Source organism: Zea mays, chromosome 5 (assembly GCF_902167145.1).
Source record: "Zea mays cultivar B73 chromosome 5, Zm-B73-REFERENCE-NAM-5.0, whole genome shotgun sequence".
NCBI classification, from domain to species: Eukaryota; Viridiplantae; Streptophyta; class Magnoliopsida; order Poales; family Poaceae; genus Zea; species Zea mays.
In genome coordinates, this window is record NC_050100.1 from 218,411,513 (window position 1) to 218,433,927 (window position 22,415).

At 45.6% G+C, this 22,415-nt stretch overlaps 2 protein-coding genes across 7 annotated transcripts; both read right to left on the minus strand.

Moving 5' to 3' along the window:
• Positions 1 to 585: 585 nt before the first annotated feature.
• Positions 586 to 10,529, minus strand: LOC100284582 (uncharacterized). The gene is made up of 4 exons (NM_001372206.1): positions 9,411 to 10,529; positions 3,073 to 3,144; positions 2,381 to 2,410; positions 586 to 1,177 (listed from the first exon to the last, which is right to left on the minus strand). The coding sequence occupies exons 1-4, from the start codon at positions 10,281 to 10,283 to the stop codon at positions 1,097 to 1,099; spliced, it is 1,056 nt and encodes a 351-aa protein (NP_001359135.1). The 5' UTR covers positions 10,284 to 10,529; the 3' UTR covers positions 586 to 1,096.
• Positions 10,530 to 12,623: 2,094 nt separating this feature from the next.
• On the minus strand, positions 12,624 to 17,957 carry LOC100277761 (Remorin family protein). Of its 6 annotated transcripts, none has more exons than XM_008648086.4 (9): positions 17,344 to 17,876; positions 16,729 to 16,849; positions 16,550 to 16,639; positions 15,680 to 16,456; positions 14,986 to 15,074; positions 14,720 to 14,874; positions 13,641 to 13,722; positions 13,271 to 13,524; positions 12,629 to 13,096 (listed from the first exon to the last, which is right to left on the minus strand). In XM_008648086.4, exons 1-8 carry the CDS (start codon positions 17,455 to 17,457, stop codon positions 13,324 to 13,326), a joined length of 1,629 nt encoding a protein of 542 aa, XP_008646308.1. In that variant the 5' UTR covers positions 17,458 to 17,876; the 3' UTR covers positions 12,629 to 13,096; positions 13,271 to 13,323. The 6 variants fall into 6 exon arrangements, with proteins under 6 accessions (NP_001353053.1, XP_008646308.1, XP_035823822.1 ...); XM_035967929.1 differs by adding an exon at positions 14,494 to 14,606 and having other exon boundaries at positions 14,720 to 15,074; XM_035967930.1 differs by adding an exon at positions 14,494 to 14,606 and having other exon boundaries at positions 12,629 to 13,129; positions 14,720 to 15,074.
• Between the last annotated feature and the right edge of the window lie 4,458 nt (positions 17,958 to 22,415).

Genomic DNA, 22,415 nt, shown 5'->3' on the forward strand with positions numbered 1-22,415 from the left:
ATGTGGTTAGAGCGCTAAATGCGGTCTTTGTCTTGCATAATTCAGAGCAACCTCGAGCCAGCGCTGTCAATGGGGGCTGGAGGAGCGATGTCTCCTCTGTAGTCTGGTACCCGAGGCGTACGGCGTCTTCGGTTTGTGTTGTCTGCACCGTACCGGAATGCAGCAGGCGTCTTCAGGACCGATTCCACGAGCGCCGTGAGATGCCTTCAGTTCAGGGTTCTTCGATGCGTTACACGGGCCAAGACGGCCAACTGGTCTGACAGATTCCTCCGACACTGCACGTGTCTACACGGCGAGTGCCTGTCAATTGCGATTAGGACGGCCACGGCCACGACAGCGAACATGGCACGCCTGCGTGTCCCACCGCTGGCCAGCCGAACCACTACGCGAGCAGAGCTCCCGGCCAAGCAGGCCACACGGAGCTCACAGGGACCATGCATACGTCTGTACCGTCGTATGATTGAAGGCACTCGCTGATTCCCTTCCAATCAAGCACAACAAAAGCGACGCGACCGGCGAGCACCACCGACGATGCCCGGAATGGACTTGCAGGCTCACCTGCCAATACCTTGCCGATTTCTGGTTGCAAAATCTGGGTGGCAAACCAAACATCCCCAACTGTAAGCGTACAACAACGTATTCCTTTCGTAAGCAATCTCTACAAGTTTGGGCACAGCGGACATCTGCAGTTCTGAAGTTTACATCACAAATTGGTTTTCCGTTTTCCAAAGCACAAGGACTGATGATACAGTTATACCCTATATCACCAAACCAGAAAGCCTAAAGAAGCAATATACTCTCTCCGTCCCAAAATAAGTCTTCATCTCGCATTATAAGTCAAACAATCTAAACTTTCTTTCTACATACAAACTCCTCTATTCGCCCGAACTTTCTTTCTTTCCTTTCCTTTTCTTTTCTTTTTTTGTTGTTGCAAATGGGCAAAACCTATGAAGTGGAAATCACAGGCAATCTATCCGCCTACGAGACTGAAGCTCCGGATTAATGGCTGTGTCAACCACGGCAACTCTGGCCATTGTGTGTTCACCTTCACCTACCACATATATACTGCTAAGGTACAGCCGTACGGGTCTACAGCTCACCATGGACCTGTCAATGTCCTCCGCAGACAAATTCTCTTTGCCGTTGGCCCAACTTGCCGTCTCATCCTCTCCAGGACCTGCAGCAACCACCAAAACATTGTTATGTTTGAGCAAACTGGAAGTGAGGTGGTATGTTTTTCTGCTCAGAACTAGGGGACCTTTTTTCGTTTTTTTTAGCAAAACACAATCATTTAAATTGAAAATTTCAAGAGTATTTTTTTAAAAAAAAACTTGCAAGAGTCAGAACATGAAGTTCTATACAAAACAATTAAATACTGGTGGTTTACATGCATAGAAAACAAAGGCTACCTCCGTAAACTTTTCCTCCAGATGAGTTTTCACTGTATTTTTTCATTCAACTAAAATTTAACTGTGACACTTTACTACGCATAATTTTTTGATGAAGCTAGAAAGTGACAGTTGACCATCAATCTTATTGGTTTCATTTCTCATAACATCAGCACACCACGATAGTTTATCCTACACAAACACTTTTTAACATTTGGTGGTAAAACAGGGGCTGCATATTTTCTTGGCCGTTCTCAGTTTTATTAGACCAACATAAGATCACAGATAGGCTGCTTCTATTAACATAGTGGGAAGAGCTTGAGTAAAACATTGATAAAAACATAGGTAACCTTATAATACAGTATTAGTATCAAGAGGCAAACTGCATACAGAAAAGCAGACAGCATGACAACAACAGTTGTGGAAGTTGGCCAATCATTTCAGAGAAATTCGAAATCATTTAACCAGCTTAAATGCTACCACCTAGCCCCAGTTGTAAGAAAACACAATTAACCACATCCACACCTCTTGGCCTTAATCGTTTTCCAGTTTCTCTACAGGTTTACTTCACATATAAGGTATTGCTTGAGTCAAATTTATGGGCATGATAGACTTATAGTTTGAACTCAAGTCTCTGGGTATCAGTAGCTGCCAATGGACAATGACATTTCTCGTGCCAACAAGTCACGGAAACCACAAATTCAGAAAAACTTCTATTTTTCAGTAATAATTGTTGAGGTTTCAAACCATCCATTGCCAACCAAGTACACACAAAGAGCCAAAGTGATATGATCGTAGAGCTATACGATACTCATGATGTTGATAAGGTTGACTGTAATACTTCATGACAAGGGAATCCACAGATTATAGAATTCCTTTTGTAGAAAACAATTTCCTTCACACCAACCAAGTTCGCTGCCAGTAATAAACCAAAAGAGAGTATAGCATGTAACCGAAGCAAAAGCAGCTTCTTCAAAATGGGAAGTGATTACCTCATTCTTTTGCTTCTCCAACATTTCAACCTGCAAATTAGAAAAGATAGTCATTTACTAAACAACAGCAGATATAAAGAATGCGATCTCACTACACAAAGAACTTAGTCATACAAGGCTGCAAAGCTGACATGTTCTAGTTCATCAGAAATATTTCTGACAATAAGCTATATTGTCATAAATCAGAATCCAAGAAGCAACTATTCACAAATGGAAGTTACAGCAGTTCCTTGTCTGATAAACTAATTTAAGAAGAAAAGGACAACTCTTATGAACTACTCCATAGTGCCTTTTATCTGATGGACACTAAAGATCTATGGTTCAGTTATCTGATGGACGTCGACTGCATTTCACTTTGTCAAATGCTCTATGGTGATTAACATTAGATCATCGTCACAAAGAAGCTCCATAGTGCCTTTTTGCTAAAAAAAACTAAATGCACTGTGATGATTGACAAAAATGTAAAAAAAAATGATAGACTTTTGAAAACCTAATAAAGTAAACAATGTACAAGTATTGATGAAAAAGATGTAAGAATGTGCTAAAGTACAAAAGGTTCTCTGGAATTCCAAAGGGTCTCAAATTCAGGTATGAATACTAACAAACTATTTGAATTTCACTATTTCAGAAGAAACACTTTCATAAGTTAATGCGACCCAAGAAACAAAAATGCAAACATTGTATAAGCATACCTGCTTTTTCTGCAATTCATCATTCAGCTCTTTAAGTTTTGCCACTTCAGCTTCCAGCTCCATCATATATGCCTGCCAAGTATTACAAAGTACAAATATGTCCACGTAAGATCGTCAGTAGTTTAGGAAGCCTGAGAGAGGAGACTAGATTCATTTAGAAATAGCTTTCATTTAGATTCCGGCATCATGGATGTCCAAGAAATCCGCAGTTCATATTAGTATTTTGCGAGAGGGAGGAAGAGAGATTAATAGACATGCTCCTTTCGTCCTAAAATAGTTTTCACTGATATTTGTGTTGGTGGAAACTTTAGCAAATTTGAATAGATTTATAAAAGATATTAACAAGAGTTGTATCTTTCGATGAGTTTATTATAAAAATAGATTCAAAGATCTCTCTAATGAGACTAATTATGTATAATAAATATTAATATATTTTTATGAATTTGATCAAAGTTAAAAAATAGTCAACTTTTCAGAAAACGAGAACAATAGCTATTTCAGGACAAAGGGAGTACTTATAATTGATTAGGTGGTCTGAGTAGCACTCCTCAGGTCCTGGGTTCGACTCCCCGTGGGAGCGAATTTTAGGCTGTGGTTAAAAAAATCCCCTCGTTTGTCCCACGCCAAAGCACAGGTAAGGCTCAGCCTCGGTCGTGGTCGTTTCTCACATGGGCTTCGATGCCGCTGTGTATGGGTGGGGCAGGGGTTCGGGGATTTTCTCGACCTGTGTGAGAAGGTCTTCTTCTTAATACAATGCCCGGGGGCTGTCTTACCCCCGCAGGTCGAGTTTTTTTTTTATAATTGATAAGTTCATATGCTTACACTACCCATGTCGAATAATTATAGACGCTGCATAACTATACAGTATACGCACTACTAATGCACATATTCTAGTTTATTTCAAGCAAATTTGATGCAAAAAAAGAGTTGTCATGGTGAGAATTTGTGGATTTTTCTGGAATGTGGAAAACATACAGCACTCTCTCTACACCACACACACTTCTAGTATATGTGTACACGTTAATGGGCCAACACTAGACACATGGCCCAACACTCCCCCTCAAGATGGGCGATAGATATCAATCATCCCCATCTTGCTACATAACACATCACACTCTTTTACTCCTATACCCTTAGTCAAGCAATCTGCTATTTGACCTTTTGAGTTTACATGATTCAACTCTAAAGTACCATTATCTAACTTCTCTTTGATGAAGAATCGATCAATTTCCACATGTTTTGTTCTATCATGTTGAACTGGATTGTTAGCTATATTCATGGCTGACTTATTATCACACCATAACTTCAGGGAGTCTTTTCTTAATACATTCAACTCTGATAAGAGACCCTTTATCCATAGCATCTCACATATCGCAAGGGCCATAGCTCGGTATTCTGCTTCGGCGGTGGAACGGGATACCACAGATTGTTTCTTGCTTCTCCATGATACTAAATTTCCTCCAACAAACACACAATATCCTGAAGTTGACCTTCTATCATCAAGGCAACTACCCCAGTCTGCATCAGAGTAACCTTCCACCTTTAGATGACCATGACCTTTAAAGATTATTCCCTTTCCAGGACAAGTCTTCAAGTATCGCAGTATACGATACACTGCATCAAGATGTCCACTTCTGGGGTCATGCATATATCGACTCACCACACTGACTGCATATGTGATATCAGGTCTTGTATGGCACAAGTAGATGAGCCGTCCAACAAGTCTTTGATACCTTTCTTTATTCACAGGATCACCAGATTCAGCACATAATTTATGATTCAAGTCGATAGGTGTTGCTACAGGCCGACACCCCAACATACCTGTTTCATCAAGTAGATCTAAAACATATTTCCTTTGGGAGAGAACTATTCCTTTTGGAGATCGAGCAATCTCAATACCAAGAAAGTATTTGAGATGACCAAGATCTTTAACCTCAAATTCCTTACTTAGATTCTTCTTTAGACATGCAATCTCAAGATCGGCATCACCTGTAATAATAATATCATCCACATACACAGCTAGAATTGCAATTCGTCGTCCAAAGTGTTGATAAAAAACAGTGTGATCTCCGTTGCATTGTTTATATCCCATGCTACATATTGCACGTCTAAATCTGTCAAACCATGCTCTTGGGGACTGCTTGAGACCATACAATGATTTTTTCAATCGACAAACTTTCCCAATTGTCTCAGGCTTTGACAATCCAGGAGGGATCTCCATATAGACCTCCTCTTGCAAATCACCATGTAAGAAAGCATTCTTAACATCTAGTTGATACAAGGGCCATCCAAAATTTGCAGCACAAGAGATCAATGTCCTTACAGTACTCATTTTTGCCACTGGTGCAAATGTCTCATCATAATCAATTCCATATGTTTGACTATACCCTCTTGCAACCAATCTTGCTTTATATCGTTCTACCCTTCCTTCTGGGTTTTGCTTCACAGTGAATACCCATTTACAACTAACTGCCTTCTTTCCTTTAGGTAGTTTCTCAAATTCCCAAGTTTGATTTTTTTCTAGAGCTTTAAGCTCCTCCAACATTGCCTCACGCCAGTTAGAATTACATTGTGCTTCTTTCCAATCTCTTGGAATTGCTACGGAATGCAATGATGCAACAAATGCTCTATATGATGGTGACAAAGACGCATATGAGACATAATTGCTAATGTCATGTTCATATCCATACCTTGTTGGGGGGACTCCAGCTTTAGCACGCGCTCCTTTTCGTATTGCAATGGGCAAATCATAAGTGTCATAATCTTCAGTTTCTCCATGAGACGTCAAAGGTACATTTATAGCCTCTAATGTGTTTGGAGAGAACTGCTCAGTACTTGATGCTGAATTGGTTTCAGGAGCCTGAGGTTGCACATGGGACTTTCTTCTTGTATATACTTCGCCCTTATATCGTAAGTCGTCTCCACAAGATTTATTATTCTCGTGACTAGGATGTGTCTCCAATTCACTTGGCATTACTTGCATCTTTTGAGAAGCACCAATCACCACTTCCATTTTATTTGGTTGTTGTTCCATTGAATCAACCATTCTGTTCTCCCCCTCTCGACTAGCTTCATCTGTGCTAGTAGAGACAGAATCAAGAAAAAAAATTTAGATCTGTCTTCTCACCATAGAAAGGCACAGTCTCTCTAAATGTAACATCCATGCTTACAAACAAACGTCGTTCACTAGGACTCCAACACTTGTATCCCTTTTGCCCTGCAGGATATCCAACAAAAATGCACTTCACAGCACGAGGATCCAACTTCCCCACCTGAGGTCTATGATCTCTGACAAAACATGTACATCCAAAAATTTTAGGTGGAACCACAAACTTATTCTCACCGAGAAGAATCTCACATGGAGTCTTCATTGCAAGTATTTTTGAAGGAGTGCGATTAATAAGATATGTGGCAGTCAATACAGCTTCACTCCATAGGAACTTCGGAACATTCATTGTAAACATCAGCGAACGAGCAACTTCCAAAATGTGACGATTCTTCCTTTCAGCCACACCATTTTGTGGAGGTGTATCAGGACAGGATGTCTGATGTAATATACCATTTCTTGACAGAAATGCATTAAATCCCTTGTTTACATACTCGGTTCCATTGTCTGTTCTTAGGATTTTGACTTGAGTATTGAATTGATTCTCAACTAGTGCACAAAAATTTTGAAAACACTTCAATACTTCATCTTTATGCTTCATCACATAGACCCAAGTCATCCGAGAAAAACAATCGATAAAAGTAACAAAGTACTTCATCCCATTAATAGAAGTCACAGGACATGTCCAAACATCAGAATGAACTAGCACAAAAGGAGATATACTCCTGATACCTCGACTAATATAAGATGTCCTTGTGTGTTTTGCAAACTCACAGGCATCACACAATAGCTTGCTTTTATCCACCCCACTCATTACATCAGGAAAAGCTTTGCATATCTTATCAAAAGAAAGATGCCCTAATCTACAATGCAAGAGCATCACTGCAACCTCCTTCTCTTCCATTCTTGTTGCCAGCATAGTGCATATTGTACCATTAGTCCCCTCATGATCCATATACCACAATCCATTACGCCTGGTAGCTGTCCCAAGTCTCTTCCCTGTTTCCCTCTCCTGAATTAAACAATTATCTCGATCAAGAATAATACGACAATCCAATTGATCAACCAAGGCACTTAGTGATATCAAGTTGACAGGAAAGGTTGGCACATACAAAACTGATGACAACTTAATAGATGGAGTGCATTGCACTGTGCCAACACCCTTGATGGGTTGTGGTGTACCATCAGCAGTTTGTATAATTTCTTTACGTGTGGAGGGATATCTTATATATGATGTAAATTCACTGGACGTGCCTGTGACATGCTTTGATGCTCCTGAGTCTAAAATCCATTTTAACTGTGTGACCTGTGTGGGTACAAAAGCATGAGCATAATTACCTTCATCAGTGTAGGCGAAGTGGACAAAATCCCCTGTGTGAGACTCCTGATCTTTATCTCCAGAGATTTGATTTTTCTTCCTCAACTTTGTTTCATCTTCGTGTTCCATAAATGTTTCAAGTTCTTCTTGTGTAGTTGCTGCATTCGCCCTTGCCCAACTCCTGCCTCCACGACCTCTGCCGCCTCTAGGAGCCCCTCTTCCTCTCCCACGATTAACTTTGGAAGGCTTAGAACAATTACGTGCAATATGTCCAACATTACCACAATTGTAACATTCTCTAGTATCTTTGGTTCTCATAGCTGAAAACACAGGATGAGGCGGCGTTTGAGAACTTTCTCTCATCACTTTGAGTCTTGACTCCTCCTGGGATATGGCAGCTATGGCTTCTTGTAGGCTAGGAAGAGTGGATTGATGAAACATGGAGGCACGTCTTCCCTCGAACTCTGAGTTTAGCCCCCTTAGCAATTGAAGTACACGTCTTTTTTCCACCCATTTCTTCGCCCAAGCAACACACTCTGAGTGTGGTAGCTCAATAGGATCATAATGATCAACATCAGCCCATAAACATTGTAACTCCTGAACGTACTCCGCCACAGATCGCTCCCCCTGTTTGATATTATGGAGGCGATCTTCAGTCTCCACCATCAACATAACATTTCCAGCTCCCGAGTACATTTCTTCAAGTGCTTTCCACATTTCTGCAGCACTTATGATTGTATCAACAGTGCTAGCAATTGCTGGAATCATAGAACTCAACATCCACGCTGCCACTAAAGAGTTTATAGCATCCCAGTCTTTCCATTCATCACTTAACTTATCCTTGGGCTCAACGACATCTCCTTTAACATAGCCCTCGAGTCTCTTTGCCTTCAATAATCGCAATGCTCTTCTAGACCATGCCAAATAATTTTTCACCCCTTCTAACTTAATCTCATTTGGCATTAGGTCTATCTTCTGAACTGATTCTATATGAGCAACATTGTCTTTAATTGATGATGGAGCCTCATCCCTTTTTGCTGACAGTAATTCGACCAATTTACCAAGAACCTGCTCAATTCCTTGATTTTCCCCCATAATATATATGTAATAATAACTAGGAAACTACTTGGGCAGCTGCGTCAAGATCTGGGTCACAACGTCTAGAAGCCAGGACCAGGAGCGCCTCCTCTTCCTCCTCCTCCGAGCTGGATGGATCTCAGTCACAGGACGCGGGCAGCAGGGGGGAGCAGCAGCACCTGTGTGCCGGCAGCTTCCTCAAGGGTTGGACGAGCTGCGGCAGCTGGAGAGCCTCCCCAAGCACCCCTATCTCCAGATCCTTGTCGCCGACGAGTGCCCGCGTCCACGTCCTTGGCCGCCCTCGCCTTGTCGGCGGTGGCGTCCCTCCTGTGCTGTGGCTCGGGACCTGTCCCTGGCCTCCTGCGCGGCCTCCCTGCTGGCGTCGGTGTACTCGCCCGTCTTCTGCCTGGTCACGTCCCTCGCCTCCCTCGATCGCTCGTGTGCCTCGGCGGCCTCCTTCGGCCGTCGCTGATCTCCTTCTCGGTGGTCTTCTCCGTCGAGGCCGAAGACACTCGTCACCGCGACGCCATCGCCGTTGAGCCTGGCTCCGGTACCATGTGGATTTTTCTGGAATGTGGAAAACATACAGCACTCTCTCTACACCACACACACTTCTAGTATATGTGTACACGTTAATGGGCCAACACTAGACACATGGCCCAACAGAATTCTTAACACCATTATTGCGAAATACTTAACATGTTGGGAGGAAAAAAATAAAACATAAACATTAAAGTTACACCGTTACACGTGTCAGTATAACTAGTAATATAAGCAGGAAACGTGACGAATTGATACAACTAGGTAAAGGCAGAACCCACCGACAAATGTATTTACCTGTTTCCTTTGGCGCGACCTCGCGGCCGACTCCCGGTTCTTGATCATCCGGCGCTGCCTCCTCTCAACCACCTTCTCCATAGCCGGTGGCTTCCTTCCCCTCAACCCACCACCGAAAATGTACGGGACCGGTGATGGCGACAAGGATGACAAGTCGTCTCCCTCCATCTTCCCGAACGCGCTGGCCGTCACAGGCCTGGGCGATACCGCGGGGGGCACGGGACCACCTCGCTGCTGACCGACAGCCCCCGACACGAACCCATTCCCGAATTGCAGTGGAGGCACCAAGGGAGCCAACACATTGCCATGGGGAAACAGCACTGGCGGGCGCGGAGCAGGAGCCGGGCACACCGGCGCCGGCGGTACGGGCGGCGGCGCCGTCATGTCCTCCCGCACCACGCCCGCGCGGACGAGGAACTCCTCCAGCGTGATCTCCCCGAGCGTCGGGTGCCGCTGGGCCGGCGGGGGCGGCGCTGCGGGCGCGGCGGAGCCGGAGGAGGGTCCTCCGCCGACGCACGTGAGGTCGCGCCAGACCTCGTCGACGGTCTTCTGGCTGAGCGTGCGGGGGAGGGTGAGCGAGCCCTGGTGCTGGATGGACACGGGCCCCCGCGCGGCGGCGTGGGCGTGGTCCGCCGCCGACGCGCTGGCGGCCGCGACGCTGTGTACCTCCTCCGCGGACCAGATGCTGCGGAGGAGCTCGTCCATGTTCATGGAGCCGAAGTCCTTGGCGGCCCCGCCGAGCGAGCTCTGGAACTCGTCGAACGTGAGAGAGTACACCGACCCCTGCCTCGCCAGCGGGAGCGGCGTCATCGGCGGCAGGTGCTCCGGCTCCTGCTGCTGCGGCCGCCTCCCGCTTCCTCCCGGGAAATCCATCCCTGGTTCACGTCGCCCACCGGATTCACACGCTTCGAAAGAGCCCTCCTCACGAGCACGCGCACGCTGAGAGAGCCGGACGGAGCCGCCAGTCCGGTGAGCTCAGAGCGGGGGTTAGGCGGAGTAGAGTGGCTTAGCGACAGGAGATACCAGGATTAGCAAGGGAAATTCCGCGGAACAAGAGGAATTTGATGCGGGTGCGGGAAGGGAAGTCCGCGGCGGCGAGGCGAGGGGAATGGGTGGACAGGTGTCACCCACGAGGAACCGTGTGGGGGCGTTTATAACGCCGCCAAGGCCGAGGCCGCGACGAAATCTCAACGGAGTTGGGTGCGCGCTTTGGGTTTGGCCTCGCGCACGCCGCACCCGTACTCCTACACAGACAGACAGACAGCCAGATCTCGCGCCAGCCACCAGCCCAGAGCCCACCACCTGATTCGGTGATTCCTCTCCTCTTGCTGGGTTAGTCAAATTGCCTGCGGGACCAGATGTCAGTGATACTGGTAGTCTGCTGGGTGCAGCGCGCTGGTGCGCGGGACAAGGTTCGACGGAACGTGGTGTGGTGGTGGGCTCCACCACTCCGGTGCGCGCAACGTGGCAGCCTCCGCACGACGCTGACAACCTCCGACGCGACGGGCTGCCCAATGGGGGCGCGCAAGGTGGGAGCATCTGGGCGCGCGCAGCCAAAGTGATTGGACGGACGGATCGGGGACCGGCCACCGGCCAAGAGACCAGGCCGTGGGTCCGGCCGTCTCTTGCCGCGTTTGTGTATTGGGACTTGTGAGTGGCGCGTGCGTCCGGCGTAGATGTTCAACGTCAGGCCGGCGGCTGGTAATGCAGTGGAGGGGGTGTCAGGTCAGGTCGAGTCTCCGCGAGCACTGGGAAGCCGTACGTGGAGACTGTACAAATGGTTGTGCACCGTGCACTGTACTACAAATGGATCAGCCTCGCGTCAACATCTGGGGTGATGGTTTTCTCTGAAACACGGACACACGCGTGTCGACGCCTGGAGCCCTCGACGATGAGGCTGATGGTGGGTTTGGAGGCCCTGCTTGACATTTGCTGCCGACTGCGCCTACATGTTTCGTTTCTCGCAACATTTCTTCAGGGAACCGGCCGCCTTTTTTATAAGTTATCGTAACTACATGCGTGATCTCTAAACTGGGCCAGGTGCCAACGGGCGATTTGTACCTGGCGAGACTGACTTAGGGCCTGTTTAGTTCAGCTTTTTTCTGACCAGCTTTTCCGAGAATCTAGCTGTGGAGAGAATCTGGCTGTGTAGATAATCTCTGAGTATCATTAAGATTACGTGCGCAGAAAGGTAAAGTTGTCCATGGGCTCAGGATCTATAAAGTGACGGATTACTATTATTGCGACGACTCAATCGATTATATGTTTATGTTAATTTTGAATGGTTTTTACCAAACAAATTTTATAGAAACTGGCTGAAAAGCTGAGTGTTTGGCAGTCCACAGCAGCTTTTTGTGGCTAGAAGCTGCAAAAAGCCGAAACAAACAGAGCCTTAGGGGTGTTTGAATACACTAGAACTAATGTTAATTTGCTAAAAATTATTAGTGAAATTAGCTAGCTAACAAATAACTACCTAACTATTAACTATTTTACCAAAAATAGCTAATAGTTGAACTATTAGCAAGAGTGTTTGAATGTCATATATATTTTTAAGCTTTCACAATCATTAGCTCCCTCTAAGGCCTTGTTCGGTTATTCCCAATACACATGGATTGGATGGGATTGGAAAAAATTCTTAAGAAGTTTGACTTGTTTGGGATTCAAACCCATCCAATCCCACTCAATCCACATGGATTGAGAGCTACCCGAACAAGCCCTAAGGTGTCATTTGGTTCAGATAATTTGGCCCATAATATATTTACTTCGATATTGGGTGCTATTGTACATGTTTGGTTAGAACTGTCCGCAATCCATCACGCTGTTATCTGATACCAGCCCATAAAACTCCGTTACTCCTCTCCAACCCGTGTTACCCGATCCCTTTGCAGCATCGGAGCAGTTAGAGAAGTGAAAACCATTAACACATCTAACCAAACAAGTGGCGTTATCTGTTACTGTTATACATGGTAACAGTTAGCGCTGGTTTTGGATGCCATTAACGTTCCTATTGCCTACCTCGAACCAAACAGCACCTAATTGTCTATCCTTGTATTTACGGTCCAAAGAGATGTCTATTTGAATTTGGAGAAACACCTGCTTCACAACACATTCCACATTAACATGATCGTCTTAATCTTCTGTTTCGAAGGAAGTGAACAATGGAATATGTACTTTGTTGGTCGCCATAAAATTCGGGAAAACAAGTTTAGCGCGTTCCAAAAAAAAGGAAAATATACGTCGTCACAGTTCCAATTGCTGCCAACCAATAACAAACAAGCCCAGTCTCAGTACTAAACTCAAAAAGTGAGCAAGCTGCATTCTAAAGGCGCAGCCCTGACTTTTTCTTCATTACAGTCTAATGCGCCCATGATTTGCATTACACACACAATTCCAGTTACAAGAATGCTAGCTACACATCAAGCGGGATGAATATCAGCTCAATCCTGATTCTAACTGCCATGAAGCTCATGAACTTTTTCTACCGGGTGTACAGAGATTGATCGTCGCATACTAGACTGCATTAGTCCACTCCATCAGTTACATGAGTGGATTTCGCGTGGCTTTCTTCGTCTGCTGCTCCATAACGATATCTCATTCATCAGTGCAAATCTCATTAACAATTAGGCCTTGTAGTCAAAACCCAACTGACTTCCCTTCGCGTCCATAACTGTTGCCTGAGAAGAGGTCTTGAGAAAGATAGCCACTTCTAGCATTAGAAACTATTGAGATAATAGGTTAAAAGTTAATAAATTCGATAAAATTACACAAATACAAAATTACAAGCAGTAAAGCATTAATGCTGAACTAGTGTGAGTTTTAGATGTTAAATTACACATAATACAAATGCCAGTGGGACTCACCGAATAGACCTATATCCATTGCTGTATCCACAGGCACCAACTGTGTATCACAACTAGCAAGCACGGTAGGTAAAGCAGCAGCTGAAAGGCCTGCCAGTTTTGACAGAGGAAGATGTCTTCTTGGTTGCCCTCACACTACACTGACCTTCACTAGAAGAAACTACACTTCGCATGTCTTGTGCTTTCTTCTGAGCAGAGCGGAGTTTGCCTAAAATTTTGTCCATTGATGATGACCGTTTCTTTTCAAGTTTCATCTGAAAAACAGAGGATTTAATATGTAAATTTATGTATCTATATACAAAAATGAGTAGATCAGGGGGAACGGTCGAAACATTTGAAACTATATATACATGTGGACGACAAACAATACCTCCAGCTTACGGATAGCTGCCTCTGCTTTTGCTTTCTGTAGATTTTCCCAAGCTGTGATCTTTGCTTCCTCCCTTTTGCACCTTAAAACACAAATAACCAGGTCTCTAAATACAAAATGTAGCAGATTTATATCCTCAGTAAGAGTTCTCTTTTTTCGAAATGGCAATGAAAAATATTGTGTAAGACTAGCGCATCAATTCTATGACTTACTAGACTTTCTAATTGACCCATGCTTTTTTTATTTTACCACCTCATCAGTAAGAAAACTAGAAAATGAACAACACTTTATAGACTGAGCTTCTAATGGATTGTGGGGGAAAAAAACTAGACCATGCGAGAAAAATATCCACTTGGGTTCCTCTTAGGCTGTCTTCAGCAGCTCCCCTATGACATCTCCTATCGCATCCTCTATTTCAAACTTCACTCTGCAAACAGTGTCATCTACAGTGCCACGTCCACTATTTTACACAGTCCACCGAAGACATTCTTAAAAGAGGGGATTACCAGACCCTCGCTGGCCAGGAAAATTTTGCTGAAATCAGAGTTCTCAATGACCAGTCTTTGAATACCATGGTTCAAAGCTCAGGTAGGCGCTCTAATATACAAACATTTGTTCGGTTCTGAATTCAATATAATGACCTCATGTTAAGCGATATTCTGCATGTCAGCATGTGCCACTAGCTGTAGGATGAAAATGGGCAAAATATTTCTAGTGTATCACCTAAGCTCAATATCTGCAACTTACACCATCTGACCCTGACTTCAAGTTATGTAGATTTCTCAATAACACTAAGAGCATATTAGCAAGTCATATAATAGTCTAATCAACATTCAGCACCTTTTATACTTACTCCTTTCTGTGAATTTGAACATGTATTACAGCCATAGTAGCTTCACTTCAACATTGAGCTGACCTTTCTTAATAAACATGATACACGACAACGACAGCTTGGAGTATTGAAAGCTACAAGATGACAATTGGAGCAATATATTCTTTTTGTGTAAATCCAATTCAAAACTGGGCAGTGGTGCAAAATGGGATTGTTAGCTGATGGGCAGAAATAGGCAATATCTTACTGTGACATGCATCTTTCTCTTTCTTTTTCATCAAAAGATGGAGTTCGGGTTTCAGTGGTCTTCTTCCTCCATTCAATAATATTTGTTGACCTCTTATCAGAGCCTCGTGTTACATGTCGCTTGGACCACCGGGTCACAGTTACTTGGTCATCAACCTGCACGTCCCGAATTTCAGGTTTAGGTATATGACTATTTGCTTCCTTTATCAGATGTCCTGAAGGCAGACTGGAGCAGGAATGTCTCGCTTTTGGAGAAGATATACTATCCTCAGGACTCATCTGTGTGCCGATGTCTTTCTTTATGATTGGACTGGAAATCATGGAAGTTGCTTCTGTCTGGCGTTGCAGTTTATCATCTGTGCTCATGATGGAAAAGATATTAAAATTGGTTTTTGTCAAAAGGAAACTGATCAATGCATAATTCATAATGCACAAAATACCAAAATATTCTTATTCTATTCCAATCTTGAACATTTTCCAGCTTTTTCAAGGGAAGTTAGACAAAAATAACATATCTGTTGAATGGTTGTATGCCCGTAACCTTATAAACAACGACGACAATAACAACAAAGCCTTTTAGTCTCAAGCAAGTTTCTGGTAAGCTAGAATTGAAACCCAACGGAAACCAAAAATCAAAATCCATGCACATATTAAGGGCATGTTTGGTTCCCTGCCTAACTTGCCACACTTTGCCTAACTTTTCTGACTAAGGTTAGTTCTTCAATTTGAACGACTAACCTTAGGCAAAGTGTGGCGTAGTTAGCCACGAACCAAACAGGTCCTAAGTCTGTTTGGTACTATCTTATGCATTTTATGGAGTAGAAAATCCCTAACTCAGTAAACCAAAAGGATTTTAAAGCAAGGTTCTTAAGGCGGTGAACCTAGATGAGGAAAGGTGATGCCATAAAAATATAACAGCTGTGAAACAATAGCATGAAAGAGAAAAAGGTATAAACAAAACCTTGTACGGTTTCTTCTGAGATATTAGCAAAAGCAGATGCCTCCATAAGTGTTTCTGTCCATGCATGTATGCTTGCAGATCTTAATATATAGGACTCTTTCTCAGCGGAGTAGGATCTGCTGCTACCGTCATCACCACATCTGTCTCTTCCACTGCTGAAGTCGCCAATGCGCCCGTGCTCTGGTATGAGAACCCCAGCAGAGAAAGGTGAATGTGCTGCGAAATTAGCTGCTGCCAGCACACCATCAAAGCAAGGAACAAGCGGTGAAACAGCCGCATAAGCCCCTGGAATGCCAGCTGGATGGCCAAGTGGCCCACTCTTCGACTTGGGCCGTCTATGATGTGGAGCTGGTGCAGACATCCTCCCCAACCCATCACAGGAAACTGGACTTAGGATCCACTTCTCTGCATCCTCCCATTTCGATGGCAGCTTCCTCCCATTGTTAAATGGAAGCACAACCCCACTGCCCCCATACCTTCTATTCCTACCAGTGCCCAGTGGCACGCGCTCTGAACTCCAACCCTTGGAGTACTGCATGCTGCCTGCACAATGCCGGTTGCAGCTCGGAGTCCCAGGGCTTGGGAACGTGCCTGTGCCTGATCTGCTCCGGGATGATGTCGTTGAGCTCTTGCTCATTCCTCCCGGGTTACCACCAATCAAGCACCTCGGCGAGAGCACTAGAAGCTCAATACCTCCGGCATTATTGAGCTTATGCGAGGCCGGTGGCCGCACCAGTGCAGACCTCTCTGACTTGAGACGCCGCTGCTTCTGGCACTCTACCGAGCAAACAGATTCCACCATCAATAAGCAATCACTTTCAGCAGTTCACCTAAACACAGCTAACATCCATTCCTAGCATATGAGATTACCTCTTAGTGAGTAGGAGAACGAATCGTTTGCTGCTTCTGCCACTTCCTGCGATTCAGCCGAGCTCGCCCCGTCTCTCCCCTCTTCCTCGTCTGAAGCGAGAAAGCTATTAGAACGCATGGCGACAAAAAATGAGGCAACATACGAGCACAGCGATTTCAGCGCGACGAACGCCACGAACCTGGCGCAACCGTGCCCCGCGAGGCAAAGCCGCTGCCGCTGCCGCCGCTGGTGAGAGGCAGCAGCGCGGACGAGTGCGCGGGATCTGGATCGGCCGCGCCGCGTGGTCCCAGTCCCACCGTCTGCAGAAAGCGCCAACGGTAGAGGCGTCACGTCACCGCACGGCAGCAAAAACGGATTGAAACGTGGAGCGCGGCCGCGCCACGACGAGCGGGGGAGCGCGCGCGATCCGTGAGCCGCTGAGAAACGACCAAAAGAGCAAAATGATAGTAAAGCGATGGAGCGAGCGCGGGCGGGGAGAGCAGCTCCGCTTTCGCTTCGTTCAAACCCGCTCGGCTTTTTTGCCCTTTTTCTTTTTTTGTTATGCTTTGCTTGGCCGGAGGGTTTGGACGACGCCATCGCCAGCCAACCTCGGATCCCATGTGGGTTAGTAGCGTAGCGGTTGTAGCACAATAGACAAACGCGCGTTTGGAATTTGGATTTTGATCTATTGACTTCTGCTGCGGCTTCATTAGTTAAGTAGCTGATCGAGACGCGCCGCGCCGAGAGCAAAGAGCATGTGGAGGTTTTACTGCGGCGAGGACAAAAAAAAGGAAGAGAGAGAGAGAGATTTTACTGTGGCACCGGCCGGTCGCCTCCGCCTCGTCGGCGGCTGCTTCTTACGGCGGCGCTCGGGCGCGCGGGCGGGGCCGGCGGCGGGGAACCCTAGCGCGGGCTCCGGGCGGAGCATGCTCTGGCGCGCGGTCGCATTCCCCGAGGAAGGAGACGGCAGTTGGGGTCGGGGAGCAGGGCGGTGCGGAGAAAAACGGGGAGTGGGGTGCGGGAGCCGGGAGAGCGCGATTTACAAATGGCGCGTGGACGGATTTCGCCGGGGGCCTCGGTCCTCGGTCCCCTCTACGTTGGCTTGGTTGTGAACGCGGCGCAAGAAGTCAAGCATGCGTGGGCGCTGCCGGCCTTCAGGCACCAGTTCTTGTGTGGTGTTTTTCATCACGCAGAAATTGCTCACCGACAGCAGCACCTGGACTGGAGTGTCAAATTCCACCGCAGAAATTGCTCATCGCATTTGCACAGCAGCAGCAGCACCTCAGCCGGCCGCGAGCGGCAAACAGGGTGCTCGGCTGCCGACGAGTGCGGCAAAGTTTCAACCGGCTCAGGCCGTCACCGTCAGGGGCTCAGGGCAAAAAAATCAAACTGGCCTTGCCCGCAGCGACTGGGGCCCGTCTGATGCGCGAGCTCGTGGCTACAGGCTACGGCCAGTTTGTCAGCGCTGCTGTTATGTTCACAGCAGATGTGGGTAGGGCCGCGGGTCCCCGGCGGCGTCGGAGGAGTTTTTTGACTTGGCGCGAATCTTTTTTGTCGGAGCCTCGGAGGGACAGGGAGCGGGATGCCCACGCGTGCCGGTGCCGGTGCCGGCACCGCGGCTACGCTTGACCTCACTCTCAGTCTCACTCCCAGCACGTGACCGACGCCTGTATCATTCCGGCCCCATTCGTCACACTGACGTGACGAGGTGAGCTGGGACGAGCGCCATACAGCACCGGGGCCACTGCTAGTACATACAGTACAGTGAGGATGAGATGATGCCGGGCGGGTCCGGCGAGACTACAGTAACTTCTTTCGTCCGAGGTGCCATGCCAGCGCCGTGCTCGGCAGGCAGAGGCAGGTGCGGTGCCGATCTGCATCGTTCATCTTCGACCCTTGCGTATTCACGGAGCGGAACAAAGGAGGGATTCGACGAACTATACTAGTCGCGCTCGCGTGCCGATGTGGTAACGTGGATTCATGATACAGTAGGTTTAAAGGACGCGGAATGACAGAACAAGGTGGCAACTGGCAACACAGCCGTCTTAGCGATCATTGCTCCGTAGTATGGCCATTGCTCCTTTCAGAGAGACCAAAAAAAAAGAGCTTTGCAACATGCATCCGCGTGCGGGGGTGCGGTGATGCTTTTAAGAACAACAAAAGTCGCCTAGGCCTAGGCGTACCAACGCGGTTACCATCCATCACTACCAGACAGGCACGTAGTGCTGCATTCATGTAATGTCTCGTGTCTCATGTCTGTAGTGTAGGATGCCAGACTGTGCGCTCGCGCATTGGCACGTTTCAGCAGCACGTCGGTTACTTGTACCAGTTCTCGTTTCTTGTCCATTCTCATAAACCATGATGGACCAATGACGGACGCTGGACGGGCTGGAATGTAATTTGACCGAGAGCCCGGGTCCTGTTACACACATGTTCCAACTTTAGGCTATATTCACTCATATTACTCTAAACGATATATTTTATTCTCGTTAACAAGATTCTTCACCCTGTACAACAATCTATTGTAGTCATATTTATTCTATACCAACTACTCATTCTGTTTTCATAAATATATGACACCGTTGATTTTAAACAAAAACTTTGACCACTCGTATTATTCAAAAAAATATCATTTATTTTTTTATTTGTTTTATCACTTAAGTTAGTTATGTTTGACTTAAAATTTTACATTTTTAAATAAATATTTTAAATAAGACAGATGATCAAATTTCTGAAATAATTCGATTTTGTCATATATTTATGAACAGAGGTAGTATCATATATTATATTATTTTTATACCTACAACTATTTACCTTCTCTCCCTCCTTTCGCACAGTAACGCGCGACAACTGGATAGATTAGGCTCCCTTACAACGTTTTATATGACGCTCTATCCATCCTAATGCAGCACAGAGTAGGCTATGCAGTATACCACTGTATGTGATTTTTACTCTACAGCATCATAACATACCACATGCAGATTGTCACATCGGACGTCTTTAGAACTTTCTGGTTACTCTACTTTATGGAGGGGTGTTTTGTTCTTGCATCGTGGGCATAGTTTAGTTATTGTCATATTTAAATATAGATTTATTTAGTTTTAATAAATTTGTCTCGTCTTTTAGTTTTGTAAATAAACTATATTTAATATTCATAACCATTTAAACATTCGAACGACCTGACAGGGACTATGCTTTACTTCAGTGGAACCAAACACTCCTTAATATTTAGTCTCTATTGGGTTTGGTTCCAAGGACTATAAATACCCAAAACTCATTAAATGACTTATGACAATACTCAAATGCCTATTGCCGTTATACTGCCATTACTCTTCTTCATTTGCAGCAAAAATAAATGGGAATAAAAGGTAGAATTAATATGGTTTATCTCATCTTAGTCAATATTTAGAGGCCTAGGGACTAAAGCAGATTAGTCCCTTCGTTTAACAAATTATGGACTAAAATGCATGATTAGTATGTGGAATCAAATAAGCCCTTATTTGAGCCAAAACGATACCGCTTCTGGTGCATACTTTATTACACTGATTTTAAGAACGACACATCATTTTTTATTGTACATTTTGAGTTTTACCTAAAACACTCTTCCACATCTTATAATCTATGTTTATTTATCTCTTTAGTAAATCAGTGCCATATCATCATACCTGTTGATGTGGTGGAACATTAATGAAGATAAAACTCAAACAAAATTATCACTGTAAATAACTTTTAAAACTATGATGTGCTACACAACGCCAAGCGAGGTGAACTGTGACCGGAATCCACCCCAGTCCACAAGGTTTTGAAATTATTGTTTGGTAGGGGAATACATGGGAGTCATGTAAACCAAACACATTGGCTCTGGTTCAGAACCAATCACTATAGATTGTACCGCCTGGCGACGTGAACGGTCCGCGACAATGGGGTTGGACAGTCCACGACCCTACAGTAGGAGCGAGTCTCCTCTTCCCACTGGTCGGACGGTCCACGAGCGCGCAGAGGGTCAAAGAACCGTAGAAGTCGCCTCTCGAGAAGGACTCCATCTGGTAGGAGAGTTCCAGGGATGCCCCGGGATCACCAGGCCACCCCGGTACGTCTCTGAACGACGTAGAGTCGAAGAGAGATGAAGATCGGTGGTTGGGGGAGCCAAGCTAGGTATAAATTACGCCTACTCCTAATGCGATGGAGAACAAAGGATCTAAAGTAGATTTGATGGATTTGTTCGATTGGTGATGCATGAACCGGCTGTTGATAGTCGCCTAGAGGGGGGGTGAATAGGGCGAAACTGAAATTTACAAATATAAACACAACTACAAGCCGGGTTAGCGTTAGAAATAAAGAAACGAGTCCGCGAGAGAGGGTGCAAAACAAATCGTAAGCAAATGAAGAGTGTGACACGCGGATTTGTTTTACCAAGGTTCGGTTCTCGCAAACCTACTCCCCGTTGAGGAGGCCACAAAGTCTGGGTCTCTTTCAACCCTTCCCTCTCTCAAACGGTCCCTCGGACCGAGTGAGCTTCTCTTCTCAAATCACTTGGGAATCAAACTTCCCGCAAGGACCACTACACAATTGGTGTCTCTTGCTTCAATTACAAGTGAGTGTTTGATCATAAGAAAGAATGACAAAGAAAAGAAGCGATCCAAGCGCAAGAGCTCAAATGAACACTACAAATCACTATCTCTAGTCACTAAGGCTTTGTGTGGAGTTGGGAGAGGATTTGATCTCTTTTGGTGTGCTTTGCAATGAATGCTAGCTCTTGTATAGTGGTTGGAAGCTGGAAAACTTGGATGTAATGAATGGTGGGGTGGTTGGGGTATTTATAGCCCCAACCACCAAACATGACCGTTGGTGGAGGCTGTCTGTCGTATGGCGCACCGGACAGTCCGGTGTACACCGAACATGTCCGGTGCGCCAGCCACGTCACCAATGTCGTTGGATTCCGGCCGTTGGAGCTTCTGTCTTCTGGGCCCGCCTGGATGTCCGGTGCACACCGGACATGTACTGTTCAATGTCCGGTGCGCCAGTATGGGCGTGTCTGACTTCTGCGCGCTTCTGGCGCGCATTGAATGCGCCTGCAGGTGACCGTTGGCGCGAAGTAGTCGTTGCTCTGCTGGTTCACCAGACAGTCCGGTGTACACCGGACATGTCCGGTGAATTATAGCGGAGCAGACGCTGCGTTTTCCCGAGGCTGGCGAGTTCTGGAGGCCGCACTTCCTTGGAGCACCGAACACTGTCCGGTGTACACCGGACAGTCCGGTGAATTATAGCGGAGTGCCTCTGGAAATTCCCGAAGGTGGCAAGTTTGAGTTGGAGTCCTCTGGTGCACCGGACACTGTCCGGTGTACACCGGACAGTCTGGTGCCCCCAGACCAGAGGTGCCTTCGGTTGTCCCTTTGCTCCTTTGTTGAATCCAATATTTGATCTTTTTAATTGGCTTGTTGTGAACCTTTGGCACCTGTATAACTTATACACTAGAGCAAACTAGTTAGTCCAATTATTTGTGTTGGGCAATTCAACCACCAAAATTATTTAGGAACTAGGTGTAAGCCTAATTCCCTTTCAATCTCCCCCTTTTTGGTGATTGATGCCAACACAAAACAAAGCAAATATAAAAGTGCATAATTGAACTAGTTTGCATAATGTAAGTGCAAAGGTTGCTTGGAATTGAGCCAAATAAATACTTACAAGATACGCATGGATCGTTTCTTCGTTTTTAACATTTTGGACCACGCTTGCACCACATGTTTTGTTTTTGCAAACTCTTTTGTAAATCCTTTTCAAAGTTCTTTTGCAAATAGTCAAAGGCAAATGAATAAGATTTTGCAAGGCATTTTCAAGATTTGAAATTTTCTCCCCCTGTTTCAAATGCTTTTCCTTTGACTAAAC